The sequence below is a fragment of the Chroicocephalus ridibundus genome, chromosome 15 (genome assembly GCF_963924245.1).
Source record: "Chroicocephalus ridibundus chromosome 15, bChrRid1.1, whole genome shotgun sequence".
Lineage (NCBI taxonomy): Eukaryota > Metazoa > Chordata > Aves > Charadriiformes > Laridae > Chroicocephalus > Chroicocephalus ridibundus.
The window spans coordinates 3,132,957-3,157,960 of record NC_086298.1 but is presented as its reverse complement, the minus strand read 5'-3'; the positions used below and the strand labels follow the sequence as shown (position 1 = coordinate 3,157,960).

The 25,004-nt window shown below is 62.0% G+C and overlaps 1 protein-coding gene across 2 annotated transcripts; it reads right to left on the bottom strand.

Moving 5' to 3' along the window:
- Positions 1–619: 619 nt before the first annotated feature.
- On the bottom strand, positions 620–24,071 carry STXBP1 (syntaxin binding protein 1). Of its 2 annotated transcripts, XM_063352739.1 has the most exons (20): positions 23,923–24,071; positions 11,730–11,779; positions 11,503–11,584; positions 10,663–10,739; positions 10,343–10,421; positions 10,125–10,228; positions 9,127–9,275; positions 8,623–8,707; positions 8,294–8,424; positions 7,787–7,894; positions 7,608–7,668; positions 6,960–7,025; positions 6,694–6,774; positions 6,431–6,569; positions 6,107–6,216; positions 5,831–5,932; positions 4,613–4,698; positions 3,688–3,842; positions 2,479–2,602; positions 623–757 (listed from the first exon to the last, which is right to left on the bottom strand). In XM_063352739.1, the coding sequence occupies exons 1-19, from the start codon at positions 23,957–23,959 to the stop codon at positions 2,493–2,495; spliced, it is 1,812 nt and encodes a 603-aa protein (XP_063208809.1). In that variant the 5' UTR covers positions 23,960–24,071; the 3' UTR covers positions 623–757; positions 2,479–2,492. The 2 variants fall into 2 exon arrangements, with proteins under 2 accessions (XP_063208810.1, XP_063208809.1); XM_063352740.1 differs by lacking the exon at positions 2,479–2,602 and having other exon boundaries at positions 620–757.
- Positions 24,072–25,004: the final 933 nt, after the last annotated feature.

The following is a 25,004-nucleotide window of genomic DNA, read 5'->3' as shown; positions in this document are numbered from 1 at the left end:
CACGCGCTCGCCCCCCCCCTGCCCCCGCCCATACCCCCCCCCGTGCCAGATGTCAGCGTGCACATCTGGCGGGAGCACCCACCACCCCGAGAAGGCAAGGGACAGGAGATGGAAGCGGGGACCCCCCACCACACACCCCCCCCCGGCTGAGAGCCCATCGCAGCCCGCGGCGCTGGCCTGAGCAGAGGCTGGAGCGATGGCGGCGCGTCATCCATCCCTCCATCCGTCCGTCCCTCCGTCCACACAGGACCCCAACAAGGGGCAAAACTTCTGGAAAAAGGTATTTTTTCTGTCTTTTTTTTTTTTTTTTTGCGTCACCATCATTCGCTAGCAATGGGCAGATGGGTTACCCAGCAATGAGCTCCTGCTGCAGCTACAAATATATAGATGTTTTTTTTTTCTTTTCCTCTTTTAAACACAATGCATCGTTTCTTTTCTTAATATATATTTTTTTTTTTTTTCCGGCTGTTGTCCCCTCCCTGTGGATAAAATGAGAGGGGGAAGGCGGCGGGAGGGGAGATGGGGGCCGGGGCGGGGAGGGGGGGGGGTCAACACAAGAACAAGAAGAGAGAAAAGCTGGGCCATGCCGGGGCCGGGTGGCAGGCATCGCAGCCCCGCGCCGGGCGCCCGCCGGAAAAAGGGAATTCGGCATCGAGCGGTGGCGGCGTTTCCTTTTAACTGCTGCTTTCTTCCTCTGTTTTGTTGAGTTTCTTCAGCGTGTCCAGCAGTTTCTGTGGGGTGAGGATGTGCGTGGACCCTGCGGGGGGCAGAGGAAAGGGAGGAGGGGGGGTGGGGGGGTGGGGGTGGCATCAGTGATGGTTTCAAGAGCCCCCCCCCCCACCTTGTCCCGTTGCATCCCGGCCGCCGGCCCCGCTGTCCCCGGTCCCCCCCCGGCGAGGCCTTACCTGGCGGTGAGGGCCCCCCCCGCGCCGGTGGAAATGCTTGCGAGAAAATGTACGTCCATGGGAAGGCGATGGGGAGGTGAGTGGCGGGGGGGGGGGGGGCCGGGGGGGGAAGGTTGTGGGGGTGAGGATAACGGGAAAGGAACGGAAAAGGAAGAATGAAGGGGGAGTACGGAGCCGGGCGGGATGGGGGGGGGCAGGAGGTGGCCGTGCAGCAGGGTCGTGGCTGGCGGGGTGGCTCCTGGACCCCTTGGGGATGCAGGAGGCATCCCCAAAAAGCCAGGGGGGTGCACGGGGTGGGCAGGCAGCAAACGGGCATGGAGGGACCTCCCGCGCGTCCCCAGCCCCGTCCCCTGCCTGCAGGGACCAGGGCCAGGTCACGGAGGCGGTTGGGAGGGGAACGGGTGGGAGAGGAGGAGGAAAAAGGGCTCTCGCCTTCTGCTGCCCCTTGCTTGGCAGCCCCCCCTGCCCCCCGGCACGGACCAGTGGCAGCTCCTGGCCACGCTGCCCGCAGCCTGGCTCCTGCCCCCCAGCCGCCCCCGCGGCATCCCTGGCTCTGCGCGGGGCCAACGCACGGCAGCGGTGGCTCATGGGGATGCCACGACGGATGTCACCAGCAAAACCACCATCGGCTAAACCCCGGCAGGGGGCCTGGGGGGTCTGCAGTGTCGGGGGGAGGAACCTGCCCGCCCAAGGGCACCAAGCGCCTCAAGAGCAAACCTGAGCTTTCCCAGCAACTCATAGAATCGTGGAATGGTTTGGGTTGGAAGGGACCTTAAAGAGCATCTCATTCCAACCCTCCTGCCCTGGGCAGGGACACCTCCCACCAGCCCAGGTTGCTCCAAGCCCCGTCCAACCTGGCCTTGAACCCCTCCAGGGATGGGGCAGCCACAGCTTCTCTGGGCAACCTGGGCCAGGGGCTCACCACCCTCACAGCAAACGATTTCTTCCTCAGATCTCATCTAAATCTCCCCTTTTTCAGTTTAAAACCGTTCCCCCTCGTCCCATGGCTCCCCTCCCTGATCCAGAGTCCCTCCCCAGCTTTCCTGGAGCCCCTTTAGGGACTGGAAGGGGCTCGAAGGTCTCCCCGGAGCCTTCTCTTCTCCAGCCCCATCGCACCCCGGAGCTGGGGGGGTCACAGCAGCGCCCAGCTGTCCGGGACGAGAGGGGACAAGCGTTGGGGGGCTGCACCATGTGCCCGCTGTCCCCCAGGCACTGAATGCCCAGCCCCACTGCGGGCAGCACCCCGGGGTGCTCCGTCCCCCTGCCCGTCCCCGGGATGCCTCTGCCAGACAGGGAGGACCCCGACCCGCCACCCCCGGCCCCTCCGGCCCCGACGAGGGGGATCTCATGGCATGAAGGAGCCGGCCAGGTCCGGCCAAGAGACATGGCAGAAGGATGATGGAACGGCGCTGGATGCTTTTCCACCTGGAAGGAGGAACTGCAAGCATTTTCTTATCGGAGAACCCAACGGAAACGAAACCCGAAATAATAATTAAAGAAAGGAGGAACGGAAGAATCAAAGAAAACCCTTCGGGGAGGAAGAGTTTCTTTTTCGTTAGTAAGCTGCCTTTACTTGGTTTCTTTGGCTCACTCCATTGCTGGAGCCTGATCCTCAAATGATACCCTAGTGGAGTCCCTGAAGTCGGGGTGCCTCAGGTCCATGAGAAATTTGGTGGGAGTGAGAATGTGAGTAGAACCTGCAGGAGAACAGAGCGGGGCTGACGGCTGCGCCAAGACCCGCTCCCCCCCCCCCCCAACACCCCTGTTTTTTGGGGCGAGGAAGGACGTGGTCGCCACCCGGAGCGTCGTAGGCGCATGCAGGGGATGGTCCACGGACAGACACAGGATGAGATGGGCGAGAGGCGGGATGGAGCTGGATGGTGGCGGGGGGACATGGCTGGGGGCTGCAGGGGGTGATGGACAGGGGGCTGCTGCTCCCAGGGGAATACCAGGAGCAGAGGAGATGCCGGCAAGAGGCTCTACCAGGCGTCCCGGGTGAGAATCCAGGGACCTGATGAGACGGTGAGGGGCTCCTGCCCCCGCCCTACAAGGTGTGTATCCAGCTGTGCTTCCCTGGGGGAATTTTAGGGGACCTAAAAGCTCCTCGCTAACATCTGGCAGGGTTTCCACCGTGTCCTCCACCTTGACCCACGGCTCCTCCGGGAGTGCAGCCGGGGTGCCGAGACTGAGCACGCAACGCATGGCCTGTTGCGCACGTGTGTAACGGGACACGCAGTGTACGTGCAACAGGAAAGTGCATCTCCAGCTGAATTACACGTGCAGCAGGACACGCAGCGTATGTGCAACGGGAAAATGCGTCTCCTGCTGCATCGCCTGTACAGCAGGACACGCAGTGTACGCGCAACAGGAAAGTGCATCTCCCGTCGCACGCCCAGGGCACATCGTGGCTGGCGTGCGGTGTTACATGCCTTTTTATTCCATTTTTTCTCCCTGTAACAACCCTGAGGACGAGCATGGAACGTGGAGGCGACAGGAGCAATTCGAGCTGCAAAACCCCCTTCCCTTTCACCCAGCTCTGCCCGACCAAAACCAGCCAGGGAGAGGAAAAATGGGAGCAAAACTGGGGATGGGTGGAAAGACATATCCTGTCCCTGTGGCGGGGGGGACACAGGGGTGACAGCGAGCGGCAGGAGAAGACCTTTCCACAGAGCTCCCTCTCCCGCAGTCATCCAGAGCCGGGAATTTTGCGGGATGGCGGTGGGAGCGTGGGATGAGCAGCCAGCACGACGGGGCGCAGGGTCCGGCCCCGGCTCCCACTCACCTATTAGCACTTCCCACTTGCCGCTGGCTTGCGTCACCTCGTAGGCACAGCGCATCTCGTTCATGCTGACGCCGCCCAGGATGAAGATGATGAGGCGGGGGCCGCTTCGGTACTCGCCGGGGGCCTTGTTCTTGTGCCAGTGGCCGTAGCGGGCACTAGGGAGAGGAAGAGGAGAGGGATGAAGGATGGGCAGGAGGATGCTCGGCAACAAACCACGGGTTGAGTTCACATCTCATAGGGTCACGGAGATGCTGGGAGGGCTGGAGCCCCTCTACTGTGGGGACAGGCTGAGAGCTGGGGGGGTTCAGCCTGGAGAAGAGAAGGCTCCGGGGAGACCTTGGAGCCCCTTCCAGTCCCTAAAGGGGCTCCAGGAAAGCTGGGGAGGGACTCTGGAGCAGGGAGGGGAGCCATGGGACGAGGGGGAACGGTTTTAAACTGAAAGAGGGGAGATTTAGATTAGGTATTAGGAAGAAATTCTTCACTGTGAGGGTTGTGAGACACTGGAACAAGTTGCCCAGAGAAATTGTTGAGGGCACATCCCTGGAGAGGTTCAAGGCCAGGTTGGACGGGGCTTGGAGCAACCTGGGCTGGTGGGAGGTGTCCCTGCCCAGGGCAGGGGGTGGCACTGGATGGTCTTTAAGGTCCCTTCCAACCCAAACCATTCTACGATTCTAAAATCTGACCTCATCACACATTAATTAGCTCTCAGATTGCTGCTAGAGCAGTTAAAAGTCCAGCTTTCCAGCCAGGAGCGCTGCTTGCTGTTACAGGTTGGGAAACCGAGGCACGGCATGCCTGAACGACCGTAGAGCAGCTCAGACACCCCCTGATGGACACGGCCCCTCCAGGATAGGCGAGGGCTGGATGCCAATGGTGATATATACGTGTTAACGTATATATAGGTGCTCATCTCTAGGGTACCCACCTGACGGCAGTGGTGCTGAAGGAGGCGGAGGAGCGGGTGGAGATGTACGGGTAGTGCTTGGTGTCCAGCTTGTCATCGATGGCATCCTGCAGGCAGAGAGCCCCGTGGCGGGGGGGGGGGGGGGTCAGCAAGGAGGGGGGCACTGGCCCCAGAGCCCCCCTGCAGGGCTGTGGCCGGGAGGATTGGCCCAACCGGGGCAGGGCTCATTTGCATATATTTGCATGGCCTTACTCTTTGGAACGATTCGGCTGTGATTCGGCTGTGTTCCCCTCCCGGGGAGCACCTGGGGGGAGGAGGGGGGTGGTGCTCGGCGGCTGTGGGGCAGGGGCTGCAGCCCGGGGTAAGGGTTGAGGCTCATCCTGAGCTTGGGGGTGTCTGTGGAGGTAGGGTAAGGGCGGGGGGAGGATGCTAAATCTTTTCCTGGGAAGCTCAGGGGCATGAGCTGGAGGCTTCGCACCTGTGATCCAGCCCTGGGGTAAGGGACCTGCTCGTTATCATCAGTATGGGGGGGGTTAATGCTCTCTGTAAGAGGTTGGTGAGGTGGCGGAGTCCCCTCTGGTCCCGGGGATGGGGTTGAGGGGCACCTAAAGCCACCCCGGCAGGGTTTGCACAGGCTGTGGTAGGGGAAGGTAAGAAATCTTGACAATCGTGGGAGCTGGGGGTCTGCTTGTTATCAGTGCCTGGGAGCAGAGGCGGCACTGAACGGCGGTGATATCCCCCCTGCTCCCCAAAACGTGTCTCCGGGGTCTGTCTGCCCGAGCAGGAGGGGGATGTCCATGTTGGGGTGCAGCTTCAGTGCTTGGGATCCCTCTGGCTCTGGGCAAACCCCAGGAGGCTGCTCCGGTTCGAGGGGTGGCCGGGAGGGAGCGGGTCAGGAGGAAGGCAGTGCCTGGAGAAAATGGCTTTTTTGCCTCTGCCCTGTCCCCCTGCTCAGCCAGGACATGGGCAACGCTGGGACGAGGCCACCCAGCCGTGCCCGTCGTGGCACATTGGTGTGGCACAAGGAGCGGGGATGCCGTGCAAGCCAGCGTGCATGTGGGGGCCAGGAGAACCTCCCCAGACGTCCCAACCTTGTGGCAATTGCAGGCAGCAAGCACCCTGGGGGACACGAGGCGGGGAGAGGTGCCAGGGTTTGGGCTGGAAGCAGACATCTCTCGGCAGGTCCCTTCCTGGGCGGTGCTGAGGTCCCCGCTCTGTCCCCTGTCCTTGCTGGCTCACCTCCATGATGTCCTTAATTACGGGGGTCCATCGGGAGAGCTGGTAGGTCTGCTCGCTGATCCGCTCCTTCCGCTCCGGCTTGCTCCGGCGGCGCAGGGTAGACTGGGCAGAAAGAGCAGGGGGACACCCTGAGACACGGGCGGTGGGACCAGGGCCACCCCAGAGGGATGCTGGGGACATCCCGGGGGCGGTATGCGATTCCCATAGCAGAGCGGGTGCCATGGCTCTCCTGAAGGGCTACAGAAGGGTTGTGGGGAGCGGGAGGTGGACACTCACGTCTGTGATGATGGGCACCCCGAGGTGGGCCATGTTGGTGATGATCTCGCTGTCCTCTGCCGGGATCTGCGCGTGCTGGATCAGCTTGTTCAGGTTCTCCTCGGTGATACCTGGAAATGCAATGGGGAGGTGGTGTCCTCCTGAGAAATGCCTTCTGGCAGGGACACGGCCCCTCCATCGTCACCTTACGACACCCGGCTTGGTGATGGATGGGGAGACAGGGCTGAGCTTTTCCATCTGGCTTATGTTGGCCAAACCCCGAGCTGCTGGCCACCCAGAGGTGTCTGCACATCTTGCCCACCCCTGCCCAGCTCTCCTCCTCACCGTTCTTCAGGAAGATGTAGAGCAAGATAATGCGGATCTTGTCGTAGGTGCTGACATTCCCATCCAGCAGGATGGGGACGATGGCCCTCATGGGGTCCTTGATCTTCTCGCCTTCAGCATCAGTGCCCATGGCCAAGTCCTGCAGAGAACACACGTACTCATTGACCCTGCAGTTCAGTGTTGAGCTGGGGGGCACCGGCTGCCGGCCCCAGCTGTCCCCGTGGGGAGGTGGGGAGGGGATGTGGGGCTGGGGGAGCTGGTACCTGTTCGACTCTGCAGAGCTTGTCCACTGTGCCCTGGTAGTGCTTCATGCAGTCCTCGGCCAGGTGCAGGTGGGTCGAGTACTGGGGGGACACAAGTGGTGCAGTTGCCCTTGCAGTGCTGGCAGCAGCCCACGGTCACCGTGCCACCACCGTAGCCTCAGCCCTGACCCATGGCCAGGGACCCTCTGGGGAGAGCTGCCATCGGCTGCTCCCCCAGTGGGCTCAGCAACCACCGCTCTGCAGGAACCTTTCCCCCCTCCTTGTACCTTGCTGAGCTCCTTCTGGTACTGCGGCATCTTCTTCAGCATCTGGGACAAGTCTCTCATGGTGGTCTGCGAGGGAACGGGACATGGTCACTCACCCCTGGGGACTTAGGGACCGTGAGCAGAGAGGGGGCAGGGATGACCCTGCCAAGGACTCCTGTCCCCATGTGAGCCCCTTGTGGGGGTTTGGTGACGCCCGCGGTGGCATTGCCAGGTCTCCTCCGCGGCGGCTGAGGGGCAGGGACGGGGTCTGCAGCTCTGCAAACCGGAGTGCCTGGGGGAGAAATCCCACCCAAGACCTTCCTCTAGGACCCCCGCGCTCCTGGCTGAGGCTGAGATGCTGCTTTCAACTTCTGGATCCTATTTCCACCAGGGTCCCCTCCCGGCCACCGACTCGGGGTCTCCACAAGGGAACCGGCCGGGGACAGAGGCAGCCGCTGCGGGATGGGCACGGACCCCGTGCCGGGGGCAAACTGACCCCCGTGGCGTGGTGCTCTCCCAGGGGACCCCATTTCCCCAGCCCCAGGTGTGGGGCCAGCACCCCACAGTCATTGCCCCCTGTCAGGGACCCCATCAGGTGTCCCCAGGAGACTCTACCATGTGCCAGCCCCCGGGTGCCCATCCCCAGCTCGGTGGGGACAGTCAGGTCACCTTATCGCCTGTGTTCATCCTCTTGCTTGAAGAAAACTCCTTCAGGGACCGGGTCACCTCCCTGGGGAGAGGAGGAAGGCACAGCCGTCAGCGGGGAGGGGGACCCCAACAGCGGGGTGAGTGGCAACGCCAAGCCCAGTGTCCCACCCCGCTGGCAAACCGCCTGCAGGGACACTCACTGGGACACCTCGGCGATGTGTTTGTGGCGCAAGGTGACCCACAGGTCGTCGTCCTCATCCAGGAGAACCTCCTTAATCCGGGCTTCCCCGATGCCGCTCGTCTCGTACCTGGGAAGAGGACAGGGAGCGTCACGGTGGGGACAGGGCTGGGGGGCACATGGTCCCTTCGCTGCCTGGGCTCAAGGGAGATGGAGGGACATGGGTGCTCTTCTCAGCTCTGCTAGCAACGGCGTGAAGTTATTTCAGCTCGGTTTCACACCTCGCCTTCTTGTAGCCCTTCAGCTGCTAAATGTTGGGAAGGGGCAAAGGTTGAAGGTGAGAAAAGCCCCTTTTGCGTCAATCCTGCCCACCAGGCTGCAGGCAGGAATGGTTTCTCCCAACCGATGGCTTGTGATGGATGGAGGGATGCTGAGGCTCAGACTTCACGGCTGAGCTTCCAACTCCCGCTCGAGGGCTGGACCCATGGGGGCCAAGGGCGGGTCGTGGGGACAGCAGCACCGCACTCACTTGTAGACGTCATTCTCGATGGGCAACAGGTCGTAGCTCATGGCCTGGAAGGTCAGCTCGTGCAGCACCGGGGAAGCAGGGTCAAAGCCGCGGTCCAGGATGAGGAGCTGGGAGCGAGCCTTGTCCGGACCCTGCAGAGCCGGGGGGAGCCATCAGCAGCGGGGTCGGGGGCTCCTCCAGCCCCGCAGGCGCTCAGGAGAAGCTGGGGCCATTTCGGGGTCCCCACTTGGGGTCTGCAACTGCCGCGTGGCAGAGCTCGAGAGGGACTTTAGGAGCGAAGCGTCACCCGAGCATCCTCCCCTGGGGCTGTCGGCACCGTCCCTGCTCACCTCGCCCATGGTGGGGTCGTCAGCCTTGTAGGCGTCCAGCTTGTCCTGGATGAGCTGTGCCAGCATGGCGTTGTCCTTGTAATCCCTGGAGGAGGCAGGAGGAGAGGTGAGATCCCTGGGGCGGTTGGCTCTTACCAGTACAGGATGGGGAGGAGCTGCTGGTTTCCCTATGCAACGTCCTTGGCTCATGGGAGAGGAGGGACCTGAGCAGGTTTTGGTGCCCATTTCCACCTCTCCTTGGGGTGTTCCGCTTTGTCTTGGTGCCACTTGGATTTTAGGCTCCCAACCTCCCCCACTCAATAGAGCATCTTCAAGTCTGAGCCTGTTTTTAGACTGAGGACAGGTGCCTGTCCATCCCACCACCTCCTCCATCCCCACACCCTCACCAGCACCAGACACAGCAGGGCCTCATCCATGCCCCATGCTCGGTACGGCCCCAGGTCCGCGGCGCTGCTGGGGGAGATGGCAGGTCCCCGGGGGGGGTGCCAACCGCGCTGCCCTTACCCCCTGTACCGCACAGCTGGGTACTCCTTCAGCGTGGCGCACAGCGTGGCAATCTGCTCTGCCAGGCGCTCCAGGATCGGGTTCTTCATCTGGGCCTTGTGGGGGCTGTAAAAGCTTTGGAAGGAGTCGGCTGAATCCAGGGAGTAAACCTGGGAGGTGCAGCAGGAGGGAGGTTAGAGGGGGTGCGGGGGCCATCCGGAGGAGAGCGGCCCCATGGGACACCCCGGTGGTTTTGGAAACCAGATTCAGCCCCAGCTGAAGTTCCTCAGCTGATCCTGGGACCGGGCAGCCGGAGCTCAGTGATGCTCGGGGCATCCCTTGGGCTTTCGGCTGCCAGCTCTGGTCCCTGATGCCTTCCCCAGCCCCGGCTCCGTGGCACGGTCCCTACCCACACGTAGCCCCCAGAGGAGGCAGGAGACCCCCTGCCCACAGCAGTCACCTGCTCCCAGGCAGGGACCCAGAGACCCGGGGACGAGTGGGGACACGCTGCTCTCTGGCCGTGCCACCAACAAAGACCAGAAGCTGATTTGTCTGCGTGTGGAGATGCCAAGCGTTCATCTTCCACCTGTTTTTCCCCCCAGAAATGCTGAGGCTCGAAGGGTTAATGGCACCAAGTGGGTCCGGCACCATCTGTCCCTCCCTGACCCCTCATCCCCATGTCCCCAGCAGAGGCAGATGGCATGGGGCCGGGTCCCCGGCGACCTTGGCTGGGGGCCGTGCCGGGGGGGGGAGCTGGCCGCCACAGGGCTGGCCAATGCGGCTGCTGGCACGAGGCCAAGGCGCGGGCGCCCGCTAAATCTGCAGCGGATCAGCCCTGAGAAGTAATCGAAGGAGACAGGGAGGCAGAGCCGAGCAGGGGGCGAGGAGCCAGCCGGGGGAGAGGGGTGGGAGGCCGTTACACAGACCCTGATGGGCTGGAGAAGCAGTCGGAGCATCCCTCCCCAGCTGTCCCATCCCCTGGACCACCCTGGCAGGGACGGTCCCCAGCCCGGCCTCACCTGGGACTCGGAGGGGAGGAAGGCAATGTTGATCTCCGTCAGGGTTTTGATGACCTTGGCGGCGCGGGATTTCACCAGCTCGTTGAAGAGGGCGTCAGGGCAGGCTGCGAGGGGATGAGGAGGAGGAGGGTAGCGCTTGGCATCCCAGCATCCCTCCATCCCCGCTGGCTTGCATGCATTTTAGTGACAAGGCCTTTCCCTCCCCTCCGGGTACTCACAGTCAGTGAAGAAGACGTGGGCAGCTCTGTACTTGGAGGTGGGGGGATCCTTGAAGTCGTTGATGAGGGAGTGGATGGACTGCAAGAGAGAAGGGACCAGGTGGGCAGGGTGGCACCGCGGGCATTCCAGCAGGGTCACCCCGGGTCCCCCCTCCTGGCACGGGGGAAGCTCTGCACCTCTGGTCCGCCGCCCCGGCAGCACCGCTGGCCTGGCTGGAGCCAAGATGAGATCCCAGGGTGGGCATCCCCCAGGGTGGGCATCCCCCCCGGTGGGCATCCCCTCGCCTCCCCCAAGCCGTGTCCCCACACTGCGTATTCACCTTCTCGGAGGGGGTGATGAGATAGACGGCCTCCAGGCTGGGCAGCGGCTCCCGGCGCTTGTTGATGTCTTCCACAACTAGTGGGGGGAAAAAAAAGGGACCATGGCAGGGATGGGTGCGGGCAGGGACACTCGGCTACGTGGGGTTGTTGGATATCCCATGGCAAAATAAGACCAGCCCCGCCAAACCCCTCTGTGTCCAAAATGGCCCCAGCCCTTGCCTCTGCCCACCCAGGAGCTGGGGCAGGGGCTGTCTTCATCCCACCCCATCCCGGCCCCACGGTGCCCCACTGGGGCTGCGTATGTGGGTGGGTGCCTGGCAAGGTCCTGGTGGGGGGGGGCAGTGGATCTGTCTGTGTGCTCCAGTACTGCTGTTGCCTTGCTTTATTCTCACATCCCTCCGCTGGAGAGGACCACCCCGAGATGACGGTTTGGTGGTACCCAGGCTGGGGCAAACCCCCTCCACCCCACACACCTCCCGATGCACGGCCTGGGGTTTCCTTCTCCTTTCCCGGTGCCGCAGGGAGCCATTTATAGGGCTGACATAAACCAACATCTGGTCTCCTCCTCGGACTGAGATACTGCCAGGAGACAAGGTGTTCCCAGCAGGCAGGGAGGGAGGCTGGGAAACATCAGCCTGGCACCGCGACAGTCGGCCAGGAGCAATGGGATGCAGCGTGTCTCCATCCCAAGGGGGCCGGGGCTGGGTGGGGGCCATGCCGCCATCCCGACTGGCTTGTGCCAGGCTGGAGATGCCTTTGTGCGGGTCCCCTGGTACAGAGGGAGGTTTGGCCCTTCCTGTAACGAGGTTTGGGAGAGGCGGCCGGGAGCCGGTACTCACTTGTTATGCCCTCTGTCATGATGTCGGTCATCTTGCAGCAGGAGGAGAGCATGCGCATGCTGAGCTGGTCCACCACCAGCACCTGGGGAGAGGGGCTGTCAGCTGGGGGCAGCGGGGGGACACAGCCAGGAAACTGCCCTTCCCCAGCCCTGGGGGCTCCCTGCTCCCTCCTCCCCACCCTCCTCCTCCTCCTCTCTTGGCCCCCCTGCCCAGGGTTTGGCGCTCACCTTCCATTCACCCTTCTTCTTCACTTTCCGGATCACATCGTGCATAATCTCTGCAAAAGAGGGAGCGTGGAGAGGGGGGTGAGCACCTCAGTTCCCCCCCCAGCCCCGTAGCCCCCCGGTGCCCCATCGGCGGGGTCTGCACCGGGGGCACCAAACCCCCCACCCATATGTGGGGCCACATCGAGCCCCGCTCCCCCAGTGCCTTTCCTGGGGATGTCGGATGTTTTGGGGTACCCAGGGAGGGGCGGTCACCCCCCAGCCCCGTTCGTCTCCTGTGCTTGGCACTAACAGATGGACCCCATGCCGGTGGGGAGCTGTGGGCTGGCAGAGGGTCGTGGGGTCCCTCGGGGAGCCTGGGGGCCACCCCACACGTCTCGGCCCTAATCTGAGGCACCGGGAAAACAACAGCGGCTTAAGAGCTCCTTTTAGAAACAAGAATCAGGCGGCCTCAGCCTGTTCCTTGTAATCCCCCGCAATCCCATTTCGCCTCCCGCGGCCGCCGGGCTTATGCAAGCAGCCAGGATGGCAGCACCGCCAGGTCCCTCTGCACCTGGGGACCCCGTGGGGCTGGGGACACCCTGCACCCACATTCCTGGGCACAGACACCCCTTTTTCGCCTGGGGCCAGCCTGCGGGCTGCTCCCGTGGGGTGCAGGGTGGAGGAGGTGGGACGGGGATGTCACCTTCTGGGGCTGGGTTGCAGGAGGATGGTTTTGAGCCTCACCAGAAAGGGTACTGTCCCTCTCGCCAGACACACGTGCTGCCTAAACACCGGTGTGGGGGACATGAGGGGCTCCCAAAACCCCAAAAGTCCCCTTTTTGCCCTGGTGTATGAACCACCAGCCCTTGCAGAGCAGGGACACGCCGGGGAACGGCCCGGCCAAGCCCAGGGGAACGGGTCTGCGCCTGCCAGCAGCCATGCCGTGTGTCCCCCCTCTCTCCCCCCTGGAGGGTTCTGCTCCGACCTTCAGGTGCCAGGGACAGGGATGGAAATGCCCATTATTAAAACCCAATTAAGAAATGGTTCTAAACTAGAAAAGGCGTGGGGAGACGGTGGTGAGGGTGTCACCCCTGCCAGTCTCTGCCTTGGGACCCTTCCCTGTGGGTTTGACCCCGAGGGTGCCGGTCCCCCACGTAAAGCTCGACTTGGGTTTATATGGGCCAGTTTGGGGCCCAAATTTGTCCCTTTTTTAGAAAAAGGCTTGAGGGATTGAGGCAGAGGGGGTTGCCCTGGGAGAACCCAGCCCTGGAAACGGCTGCTTTTGGGTGATGCTGAATTTGGGCAAACCACCCCATCTCCCCAGCTCTCCCACCCGCTGGGGATGTGCATGGGTACGGGTGGCTTGGGGTCAGATGGGACCTCGCGGCCACCCTGTGCCACATGGAGCATCCTCACCGGGAGAGCAGAGGGGCCCTGCCGGGCTCGGCTCGGTGACGCTCCCGGTGGTCTCCCCACACCACTGGGCTCGTTCACCGTGTTCAAACACCCTGGGGGATGTCACGGGCTGAGCTGGGCTGTAACACCGCCCCGAGGGGCTGCCCATGGGGCTCAGAGCCACAGCACCGGGATGGGGACCAGCGCCAGCAGGGACAAACTGGGGAGCCTGCGTACAACTTGGAGGCAGCCGTTCCTACCGCTGCACATCCATCTCCTTCCCAAGGACGGCTGCCTCGGGGCAGAAGGATGCTGCCATGACCTCGGGGTCCTGCCTGCCCTTAGCCCCTCCATCGGTAAAGGGGGTGTGGGGCACCTCAGGGCCATGGGGAGGGGATGGGGGGTGACTGGGTACAGTTGGGGTGGGGTCTGTACCCCGTGAGCACCTGAGCTGGGCGCTGCTGGTGGGGAAAGGCTTTCTGCCTGCACCCACGGGCGCTGCCCGTCCGAATCCAGGTCGCCCACGCAGCGAAAAAGCGGATAGGGAATTGTCCCCCACTGTGGGCAGCGTCCCCGGGTCCTGCTCTCCGGTCCTTCGGTGGCGTAGGAGCGGGGCCGGGAAAGGCAGGAGGTGCCAGCGCATCCCTCCTCCTCCTTTCATTACTCACGTTTGGCTCCTTCCCCGGAGCAAGGATCCAGGAATAACAGTGCTGTTTACAAGGCGGCACGCACGCGCCCTCCGTCCCACGCCAACAACCGCCATCGCCACCGACGGGGAGCGAAGCACAGGGCCGGGAAGGGGGGGGAGGCTGTGCCGGTGCACGGCGATTCCGGCGGGGAAGGGGTCAGGGTCTGGCTGGGAGCAGCCAGAAAAGAAATCCTGCCCCTGAAATGGAAATATCGCTTTGCTCCGGGGCCGGGAGGGGAAGGAAGGAAGGAGGCTGGGAATGAGCGTCCTGGGGCCCAGGGGAAGGAGCTGTCGGTGCAAAGGTTCCCGCGGTGCTCCCGGCACCCCCCTGTTCGAAGCGGCAAGGGACAAAACGGGGACCCGGGGCAGGGGAGCCCGAAAAGGGCTCCCCAAAATGCTACCTCAGCCACCCCCGAGGTTGTCCTCGCTGTGGCAGCCACTGCAGGGGACATTTCAGCGCCTGGCTTTGTGGGAACTCCGTCTCTCTTTTGCGTGTGTAGGGGTTGAGCTGGATGCGTGCGATGGGGGGGGCATCCCCCCGGCTGCCAAGAGTGCCATCATGTCCCCCGGGCTGATCCCGGCACCAAGATGGGCCTCCCAGAGCAGAAACTGGGCACCTCTGCGGGCGATTGCTCTGAGCTTTGTGGTTTTAGGGTGTCCATCCCCTGGTCAGAGACGGGTCCCCGTTGGCACCAGGAGCCAGCCCCGCTCCCAGCCTGCTGATCCTATATCTGACCATGGGTCAGATCAACGGTTTTAAGCTGAAAGAGGGGAGATTTAGATGAGATCTGGGGAAGAAATTGTTTGCTGTGAGGGCGGTGAGCCCCTGGCCCAGGTTGCCCAGAGAAGCTGTGGCTGCCCCATCCCTGGAGGGGTTCAAGGCCAGGTTGGACGGGGCTTGGAGCAACCTGGGCTGGTGGGAGGTGTCCCTGCCCAGGGCAGGGGGGTTGGAACTAGATGATCTTTAAGGTCCCTTCCAACCCGAACCATTCTGTGATTCTATTCTGTGATCTGGCTGTCACGTTAAGTAGCCTCCAGGTCTGCTCTGGCACTGGGTGCCAGAACCAGCTCAGAGCCCAGGCAGGGTCATGGAAAAGGCAGATCCACAGAGCATCCTCCAAAGAGGCTCTGGGGCCCTGGAAAAGCGTGGGAGAGGAAGAGACACAACCACAAGCAAAAGCTTGAGATCACGCTGTCCTGTCTGGAGGAGCCGTGGCCATGACCTGCATCTCCCAAGTGCCCTTGCAGCAGCCACTGAACCCCCAGGTTAGGGCAGAGTGGTCTGTTAGCACCTGGGAGGACCAGGAGGGTGACACTAAGCGCTGCAGGTGCCAGGGCTGGCACGGAAAGGGGGAGGACGTGGGAATTTTGAGGTCAAAAGGTACAGTCCAAGACGATACAGCTGCTCCCTGGGGCTGTTTTGGCTAATGTGGCTGCTGGAGCTGGGGCCACAGGATCAAAGGCTTGGCCAAGGCCAGAACTGAGAAGACACCCGGACCCATCCTCAGAGCAGGGCAATTTCTGAGCAGCCTCTCTGGCAAGGACACGTCTAAGCAGGAGAGGGGAAGCCAGCACGTACGAGCTCTCCAGGATGAGCAATGGCACGAAAGGCATCCTCGAGCCAATTTTGTACTCAGTTATAGGATCAGCAAGAGACCTCGGGGAAAATGGCAGCTCTGTTCCCCCAGGTCCTCAAGTCAAGCCTGGACACCTCCTGGGAAGCGGTGCTCTCACATCCCCACACTAGCAGGTCAGATGTTGCCACCCGTGTCTCCACATGGTCTGGCCAGCCAGAGCTTTTGGGCTCTAACGTCAGTCGGTGACGCTTAACAGTCAAGCTTTTCATCTTGGAGATAAACCAGGTTTCAGGGGAAAAAAAAATGCATATGCATTTCTCATCCAGTGCCTCCAACACTTGGCTTGTCTGGACCTACCACGTTGCATCTGTTTCCTTCAGGCTGGAAGAATTTTAATTACAATTTCTACCAGAGAACAGACAATACAGACAGCTCTGGACTTATCCTCCAACGTAGAGACAACATCAGTGCCTATGGACAAGGAAGCACGTCTCGCCCACAAAGGACCTCCAGTATATATATATATATATACCTCTTGGGTAACATGGTCCCAAAAGCACAACCATGCAGATGACATGCTTGAGAACAACCCCCTCCCCCAGCCCACCACCTGCAGTGAGGCTTGGTCTCGGGGTGACGTGTAGCATGAAAATGACCCACTGCATCATTTTCAAGCAAGGCCAGAAGCTGGTGACACGGTGGCCTAGTAGGACTTGAGCCCATACGTCACTCCAAGAGGCTTAGCCCGCGTTATTTACACCGAGCTGGCCGGGCAGCCCTTCTCCAAGCCTGCCTTGCCTCGCTTGCTCATGGCAAACGCAACCAGCCCCATGCCTCCAACTGGTTCTGGGGGAAGAGGGACCAACCCTGCCATGGCTTGTGCCCACGCCAACAAAGCCAAGTGCAGCCTGTGCTGAGACAAACTCATTTTGGGATGCCCCGAGTCCGTTATCCTGCTTCAGAAAGATCCTGAAACCCAATGAGCGGCCCAGCAGCCGGTGGAAGCAGTAAAGCCTTGTCTTGGCCACCACCGTACTCTGGAGCACCAGGATGGGTGGGGGATGCTGCAACCGGGGAATATTTTGGCTCTAGCCCTTCCCTCCTGGAGCAACGCAGGAGGCCAAACTCCTGCTGCTCAGAAATGCTCCTTTGCTGCCACATCCCAGGACCGCACGGGCACCTCGGCCTGATGTGGTATTGAAGCTGGAGTTGCTTTACGGATGGGCAACAGGCAGGAGGAATTGCCCAAGGTCCTACAGGAGACAGGTGGCCCTAACCGTAGGCTTTTCCCTGTCACAGGCAGGGCTCAGTCCCTTCCCTCTCCTCACATGCCCTCCGTTTTGGGATCCAAACCCCCAGAGCAGCTCTGGAGAGCTGGATCACAGAAATCCACGGTGAGGTTTGCTCGAGACCCCACTTCTCTGAAAAAGCTGTCACCCCGCATCTCCGAGACGAACGTGTTTGGCTTTGGGTTGGCTTGGCAACTGCTTTTGTGCTGGTTCATTAACTAATTGCTTAAGACAGTGTGAACGTTACATAGATACAACCACGTTTGAATGTAGTGGAGCACATATCTACCTCTGAACATCCTCAGTCAGGGATCTCTAGGTGCCAGTGGACCATCCCCAAGCAGTCCCCGATAAAATAGGCTTCATGGACCAGAGGACGGCAGGGAAGCCATCAACCCCCTTCAGGACATAGAGAATCATAGAATGGTTCACGTTGGAAGGGACCTTAAAGACCATTCAGTGCCACCTCCTGCCCTGGGCAGGGACACCTCCCACCAGCCCAGGTTGCTCCAAGCCCCGTCCAACCTGGCCTTGAACCCCTCCAGGGATGGGGCAGCCACAGCTTCTCTGGGCAGCCTGGGCCAGGGGCTCACCACCCTCACCGCCAAGAACTTCCTGAGATCTCATCTAAGTCTCCCCTCTTTCAGTTTAAAACCCTTCCCCCTCGTCCCATGGCTCCCCTCCCTGATCCAGAGTCCCTCCCCAGCTTTCCTGGAGCCCCTTTAGGGACTGGAAGGGGCTCGAAGGTCTCCCCCGAGCCTTCTCTTCTCCAGGCTGAACGCCCCCAGCTCTCTCAGCCTGTCCCCACAGCAGAGGGGCTCCAGCCCTCCCAGCATCTCCGGGGCCTCCTCTGGCCCCGCTCCGACAGAATAACTCCATTTACAGGACCCAAAGCCCAGCTGATGTCCTTCAGGGCGGCTAAGAGTCATTTCAGGGATGATTTGAGTCTGGAGACCACTGTGTCCATACACCAAACAAATCTCAAACATCTGCCTTCCAGCAGTTCATGTCCTGAACACCTATTTTTCTCATTGGATTATTTCTGGTGCCCACCTGGAAGATCTCGGCCTTTCTGGAGGACACATTCCCCGAGTAGGAACCTACTGGTGGTGCAACCCAGGTGCCGTCCAGCTCCAATAAGCCCTGCGTGGCCAGAATCACCCAGGCTCGGCTTTACCCTTTCCTCCCCAACCCTGGATAAGGTGAACTTTGATATTCTGGCATCCAGAGCCGCACCACACGTCTGCCTCACGGCCACCGAGGAAACCCGCCACGTGTCGAAGCCACGCCGAGCGGTATTTGTGCTCCTCGGGGGAGCCACGCGGCGCTGCTGGGGCTTGAGCTTCACGGATTAGTCACGGTAATCGTAGTAACCTGTGATTAATTCCTCCTTTCCCTATTTGCACTGCTCTCATGAAGGATGTACGTATTTATACCTGCCGGCCAAAACCTGCGTAGCCTAGAGAGGAGGAGGACAGAGACACGGAGATGTTGAACTCCTCAGAAATTTTATAACACACCCAAAAGGAAACAAGGGAGATGAAACGCATGAACGGGCCCACGAATGGAGAAATGGGGTAAAATTTGCAGGGATTTTCACTGTGGGATCACTCCTGGCAGAGTTTCCTCTGATCTGCGCAAGGACCCAGGAGTTGAGCAGAGCTGCTTCATCTGGGTAGAGTCACTGGGCCACAGACCACGTCAGGTCACTTTTGAGGGCATCACCCTTCACTAACGCGTGTCCCCTTCCACCACACATTTCCATCCCCAATGGAGGCGGTGTACCTGGCTGTGGATGCTGTCAGTGTCGCCAACGTTGGCGGTGCTTCAATACCAAGAGAAGCCAAGAGCTTTCCTGCAGCAGGACGGCACGCACGGGGTGTCACAGTGTCCCAGAGAGGAGGTGACCCTCTCTCCTACACGCGTGGCTGTGACTTTCTGAGCTGGTTCTTCTCTGCTCTGAAGCAAGACGGAACAAAACACCAAGAAACTGGGGTTCTTCAGGATCGGCATGGTGGGAACCCAGGCTGGGCTGGTCCCCCACGTCCACATGGACACCCGGGACAGGCTGGAGGGCAGCTGATATGTGACTGAGCCAGTCCAACTCTGGGTGGTCTTTGCCGTTCCCTTCGTGGCACAATGTCAAACCATCTGATGGGCTCCATAAATGACCCTGTACCACAGGTGTCAACGTGTGTGTGTACACATTCGTGGTGTGTGTGTGTGTACCTGGGCAATGGGGAAGCCCGCAAATTAACGCACCTTCAGCCTGCTCTATTTTTCCACTCTCCGAAACACAGCAGCCAAGTTCCTGCCCGCGCCGTGAGTTGGTGGCCGCAGCATCTGCTGCTCAGCGTGCAACCAAAAGCCACGTGACGATGATTCTCTTTTGAAATGTGTCGATTTTGTGGGCAGAGGGAGGGAATCTCTCCTGGGACATTTTTCCTGAGAGGCGCAAGAGAATTAGACCCAGACCTTACTTTTCTTTTTTGTATTTTTTTTAAAGGGAAAAGAGTCTGAGGCCTCTACATCTGTGGCTTTTTCAACCTTCTTGCACACGCGGACACCGGTGGGTGGATGTAGAGCTGCCAAAGTGAGGTTTGTCATTCTTGGTAACCTTCCACGGTCACGTATGGGCAAGTATTTCTCAGCCCCTGACGCAGTCCACGGTTTGGAGACTGAAATTGCCCTGCGGTGTGTGTGAAGACGAGTCCTGAATTTTGCGTGTATTTTTTCAAGCTTTTCCCACTTGGAGCCGATGTTGGAGGCGAGACAGACCCTGGTGATGGGGCTAAAGGCCCCAGCAGAGGCTTTGCCAAGCGCCCGTTCTTGGACCCACACATTGGGCAGGTGGCACTGTGCCGCCTTTGGGATTCCCTGGAATTGAGGACTGGGAGGGTGGGCTGCCCGGGAAGCAACTGGCTTCAGGGTCTGCTCCCACCCATGGGGGACAGGGCGCAGAGACCTTCTCCTCCTCACCCATCCGCTTCACCAGCACGCTGAGATCATGGTGGGGCTGGAGGCTCTGCCCCCGTGCAGGCAGGAGGATGCAACGAGCATCCCTGCAATGGTCCCACCAGGACCAGCCGGGCTCGTGCCCTTCACTTGCCTCCTCTTCCTCTGCTTGGCAGAGACCTTGCCAGGCCTGGCGCTGGGGCAGCATCACACCCTGGGCCCTGAGGTGGGCTCGGAGCATCCTCAACGGGCAGCATCTGTTCCCCGAAGCCTCCCTGTGCCCTCAGCCCAGGGGTGGTGGAAGCGGTGAGGTGCCCCAAGCAGCCTGGGTAAGTCACGCAGCAAGGTGCCTGCGGCCCCTGGCCGTGCCCCGAGGCTGGCAGCGGGCCACCAGCCCTGCCTGTGCCTCCTGCCTGTCCCTGGAGGTGCGGCGCGAACCTGAGTCCCTGAGTCATCACATCCCTGCGCGGGCCAGGCAGGGGTGGACCCTCAGGAGGTACAGATGGGGACACTGAGTGACACGGTACGGCAGTGAGCACTGTATGTGGGTGCTGAGGGGCCACCAGACCTCATCTAGGCAGGATTTAAGCGCGGGGCTCCCCGGTGTGGCTCTGGCAGGCAGGCAGGGCGCAGGTCAGCTCTGCGGGATGCTGTACAGGCGAGGATGGTCCGTGGGAGGATCAGCTGGTGTCCTGGGGGAAAGGTGTTCGCTTGCTGTCTCTGGAAGGGAGCAAGGCGCTCCCTTAACCTGGGGCTGCTCTGCTTCTCCCGTCTGTCCGTGACAGGGACACGAGCAAAAGGAAGCCCTCGGGGAGGTTTCTCTCCTTTTGTAGGTCCAAGGGTTTTCAGATCCAGCATGGATATCACCTCCGTATGCTCCAGCTCCGTGTCCCGCACCAGCCCGCCATGGTGGCTGGCGCTGCACAGGTGTCACCCTTGCAGCACGGCCCGTCTTGCCTCGCTGGTGATGGTTCAATGAAGTAAACCCATCCTCCTCCTCCTCCTCCTCACTGCAGGGTGCTGCAGGAGAGCAGGGACCAGGCTGGGCAGGGGAAGCTCAGGGCAAACCACCCTGAGAAGATCCAAGGAGGCCCTGGGGCAAGAGAGGATGGGAGGAATGTCCACATGGTGGGGGGGTTAGATGAAGATTTGGGGATGGGGTTCCTCAGAGGTGGGACCAGCTCCCACGCTTGGGTGAGATTTTTCTAACCATCGAGTGGTTCTCCAGTGGGGTGCCCTGGGAGGTGGCCATGGAGGCAGCAGAAGACACGCCAAAAGGGCCTGTTCCTCAGGCAGCACCTCTGGGACCAAGCGCGCTCAGCTCCAACCCCAGCCAGATGAACGCCAGTCCCGGAGGGATGCAGCCATCGCTGCTGGGTACTGCGGGGAGGCGCAGGGACAGCCCCCTCCCCACCCCCAGCACGCACCCCGCGGCTCTAGGGGGGTGACAATCCAGTTCTGCCCATCTCCTGCAACACTCGCCCACCTTGTCCCCCTGCCCACTTCCTCCCACCTCTCCAGGGGCTTCCAAAACCTGCCTTGCTATGGCACCAGCTGGTCAGAAGAATAATCCGGGTCTGGAGGGAAGCCAGGGCAGAATGCAGCTCCGCGAGGGGGGGCCCTGGCAGAGCGAGCCATGGCAACGCGGCAGCATCCTTCCTTCCCTCTCTCCCTCCCTCCTCGGGAGGGGAGCCCAGGCGAGATACCCTGCCCCGGGGTCAGCCCCAGGCTTGGACCTCTTGCTCCTTAAGAGCAAAAGCATCTTCTCCCGCAGGTAAACCTTCAGGGAATGCCTGCCCGCGAGCGGGCTGGCGCAGTGAGGGAGAGCCGGGGAAACGTTGTGCTCGCCGCATTGGTGTCCAGGGAAGGAGAGGTGGGCACCCCGCAGATCGCTCCTAACTCCAGGGGAGCAGCTCCGTCTGCAAACAGCACCTCAAGGCAGGAACCGACCCACCAAGACCAGGAGCTTCCCATGGCAGCCTGAGGAGCACCCCCAGCCCCGGCGGGAGGGGAGGGCTGGACCCCGCAGGGTGCTCCTCCGAGGGCCCCGTCCCTCGCTTCTATGCAGCATTTTGCCTGCACAAACCCAGCTCCCTCCTTCCAGACACCCACGCTCCCCCCAGAGCCCCGCTACGGCACTGATGCCCAGCTACCGGTTACCATTTTCGGTCTGGAATGATGTTTTTTTCAGGGAAGAGCAGAGCAAGAGCAGTTTGTTACTAAACCCTGAAGGGAAGGATTGAGCCAGATTTCCATGATGCTGCCTGGAACCTCTGGGTGTGTGTGTGTGTCTGTGTGTGTGTGTGTGCTCTCTGCCAGCCCATTTCAGCGCAGAGACAATGAATGAAAATAAGGGACACGCAGTGGCGCTGGGCTCTGTCCCCTCTTTGGCGAGGGCACTGGATGAGCAGGATGGGGCCCTGCCTGGGGGTGCGTGGGTGGCTGGTCAAGCTCCGGGGCAGCCCTTCTCCCCGCTCCGGAGGCAAAGGGACAACCCCCCCAAAAAAACAGAAAACCCAGCAAAGCACAAGAACCAACCTCCCCCCCCACCCCACCCCTGCAGCACAGAAACAACAGGGCATTTCCCTGTTTTTTCCCCCATTTTGCAGCGGGCTGGGCTCTAACCACCCCCCCCCCGCCCAATGCAGCACCCCAGGGATGGCGCAGCCCCCCCCCCCCCCCACGTCGCCGGGGCAGGTGACGAGCAGGAACAAAAGCAGGGACATCCATCCGAGGGGATATTCCCCCCCCCCCCCCCCCCCCAGCTCCCATCACCACCCACCCGATCACACCACCAGCCCCGGCCGCACCATCTGCAGCGCAGGGAGGGTTCCGCTGCTGCGGCTGCCGGAGACACCCCCCCCCCCACCCCAAATATTACACACCAACACACACAAACCCCACAAAAAAAAAAAAAAAAAAAAAAGAGATTCCCCCCCCCCCCAGCCACGGTGCCACGGAAATAAATCATGCGAGAGGAGCGGGGAGGGAGGAGAAAGGCTTTTCATGGCTGCGGGGAGCCCGGGGGGGGAAGTTTCCGCCGTTTCTCCTCTTGGTTTAGTTATTTTTTTTTTTTTTTTCTTAATGCGGAGTTTTTCGCTTTAATTTTCCTAGGGGGGGAAGGCAGCCGCCACCTCCCCCCCTCCCCTCCTTCCTCTAGCCTCAGGCGTTTCGGAGAACACCCCCAACCCCCCCCCCCCCCCCCCCAAACACACACACCCGCCATCAAGACGTTGAAAATATCGTCTTGCAACAGCCGGGGGAAGGAGGAAGCGAACCCGGGGCTGCTCCCTCCCCCCCCACACCCCCCCCCCGGGCTCCCCCGCCGCTCGGCCGCCAGAAATAGCGCGGCGGATCGGCACCCCGAAGGGCGCAGAAATGCCCCCCCGGCGAGGGGGGGGTGTGTGTGTTTGGGGGGGATCGGGGCGGGGGGGGGGGGACGACGATACGGGACAGGGCCGCCCCGGGCTCGGGGAAGGGAAGTCACGTCCGGGAAAATTAAAAAAAGACCAAAAAAAAAACCAAACCCCCCCCCCCCCCCCCAAACCCCAAACCACCATTAAAAAGGGGATTTGCTGCAGACAAAGCCGAGAGGCGCCCGGCCTGTCACCGCCGCGGCGCTGGGGGTGTGTGTGTGGGGGGGAATTCTGCACAGACGGACATCCCTGCGCCCCCCCCGGACACCATCCCGGGCTCAGACCCCCCCGATCGGGTGGTGGCGGGGGGGCGATTGGGCTTTCCTAATTATGCTGCGATGGGGCGATCGCCCCCCGGTCATTTAGGAGCCAGAGGGTGGGGGGGGGGGGGGGGGGCGGAAGACTCGAGCGCCTCTTGCTTTCCTCTTTACCCCCCTCTTTTTTCCACCGCCCCCCCTTCTCCTCCCCTCCCCTCAGCACTGCAGAAAAATCCCAACAGCCTCAACACACACACACACCCCCCCCCCAGAAAAAAAAACCCAAACAAATAAAACCCGGTGGGAGACAGCAAGCCCCCCCTCCCACCCCAGCCCACCGGGACGGCTTGTCCCCACGTCCTGGCGCCTGACCCACGGTGGGGGGGTGTCCTGTGTCCTGTCCCACCCCCCCCTCGCCGGGCGCTGATGCCGCCCCGAGGGTCCGTATTGCGCATCCGCAGCATCCCCCCACCCGCGGAAAAGGGGAGCCGGCGCCTGGGCAGTGTCACCCCCCCACACACCCCCGGTCAGTTTCAGTCCCCCCCACCGCGGGGTGCACAAATAACCGGTCAGTTTCAGCCCCCCCCCACCCCCCACCGCGGGGTGCGCGAGTAGCGCGGCCGGACGCGGATCTTACTTTCTCCCACCACAGCCTTGAGTCCGATGGGGGCCATGTCTCCGTGCCGGGGGGGGTCCGCAGCGGCTGGGGAAGGATATTGGGGGGGGGGGGAAGGGGGGGGGGCACACGCACACACAGCCGGGCGAGGCTGCGGGTGGCGGGCGCAGCGCCGGGCGGCGCAAGGATGCGGAGGGAGGGATGGGGATGGAGGGGAGGGGGGGGGACACGAACGGGGGGGAGCCGGGGGGGGGGGCCGGCGGGCTCGGTCGGCCGCGTCGAGGCTCAGCTGACTGCGCGGAGGGGAGGCGGGACCGGCGGCGGGGGGGGGGCGGGACGCGCGTCACTCCGCACCGCCCCCGCACCGCCCCGCGCCGCAGCGCAGGGACCGCCCGCCGCCGCGCAGCGACAGCCGGGAACACCCCCCCCTCCCTGCACCCAGCATAGCCCCCCCAGCTAGCCGCCCAGGCACCCAGCATAACCCCCCCTCTCATCATACTCCCTCTGCACCCAGCATACCCACCCCCCGCATACCCCTCCGCCCCCAGCACACCCCCTCCCCGCACCCAGCAACCACCCTCTGAACCCAGCACAACCCCCCCCAACATACCCCCCCCTTGCACCCCGCATAGCCCCCCCATCATGCCCCCCCGCACCCAGCCTACCAGCATACCCCCCCAGCATACTCCTCCACACCCAGCATAGCCTCCCCCCAGCACACCCCCTCCCCGCACCCAGCAACCACCCTCTGAACCCAGCATAACCCCCCCAACATACCCCCCCCTTGCACCCCGCATAGCCCCCCCTCATCATGCCCACCCGCACCCAGCAACCCCCCCTGCATCCAGCATACCCCCCCCATCACACCTCCCCTGCACCCAGCAACCCCCCCTGCACCCAGCATACCCCCTCACACCCAGCAACCCCCCCTGCAATCAGCATAGGCCCCCTAGCCAGCCCCCCCCAGCACCAAGCATAGCCTCCCTCCCATCATACCCCCCCATACCCAGCAACCCCCCCTGCACCCAGCATACCTCCCCCAGCACACCCCCCTGCACCCAGCATAGCCCCCCAGCGTACCCCCACCTGTACCCAGCAACCCA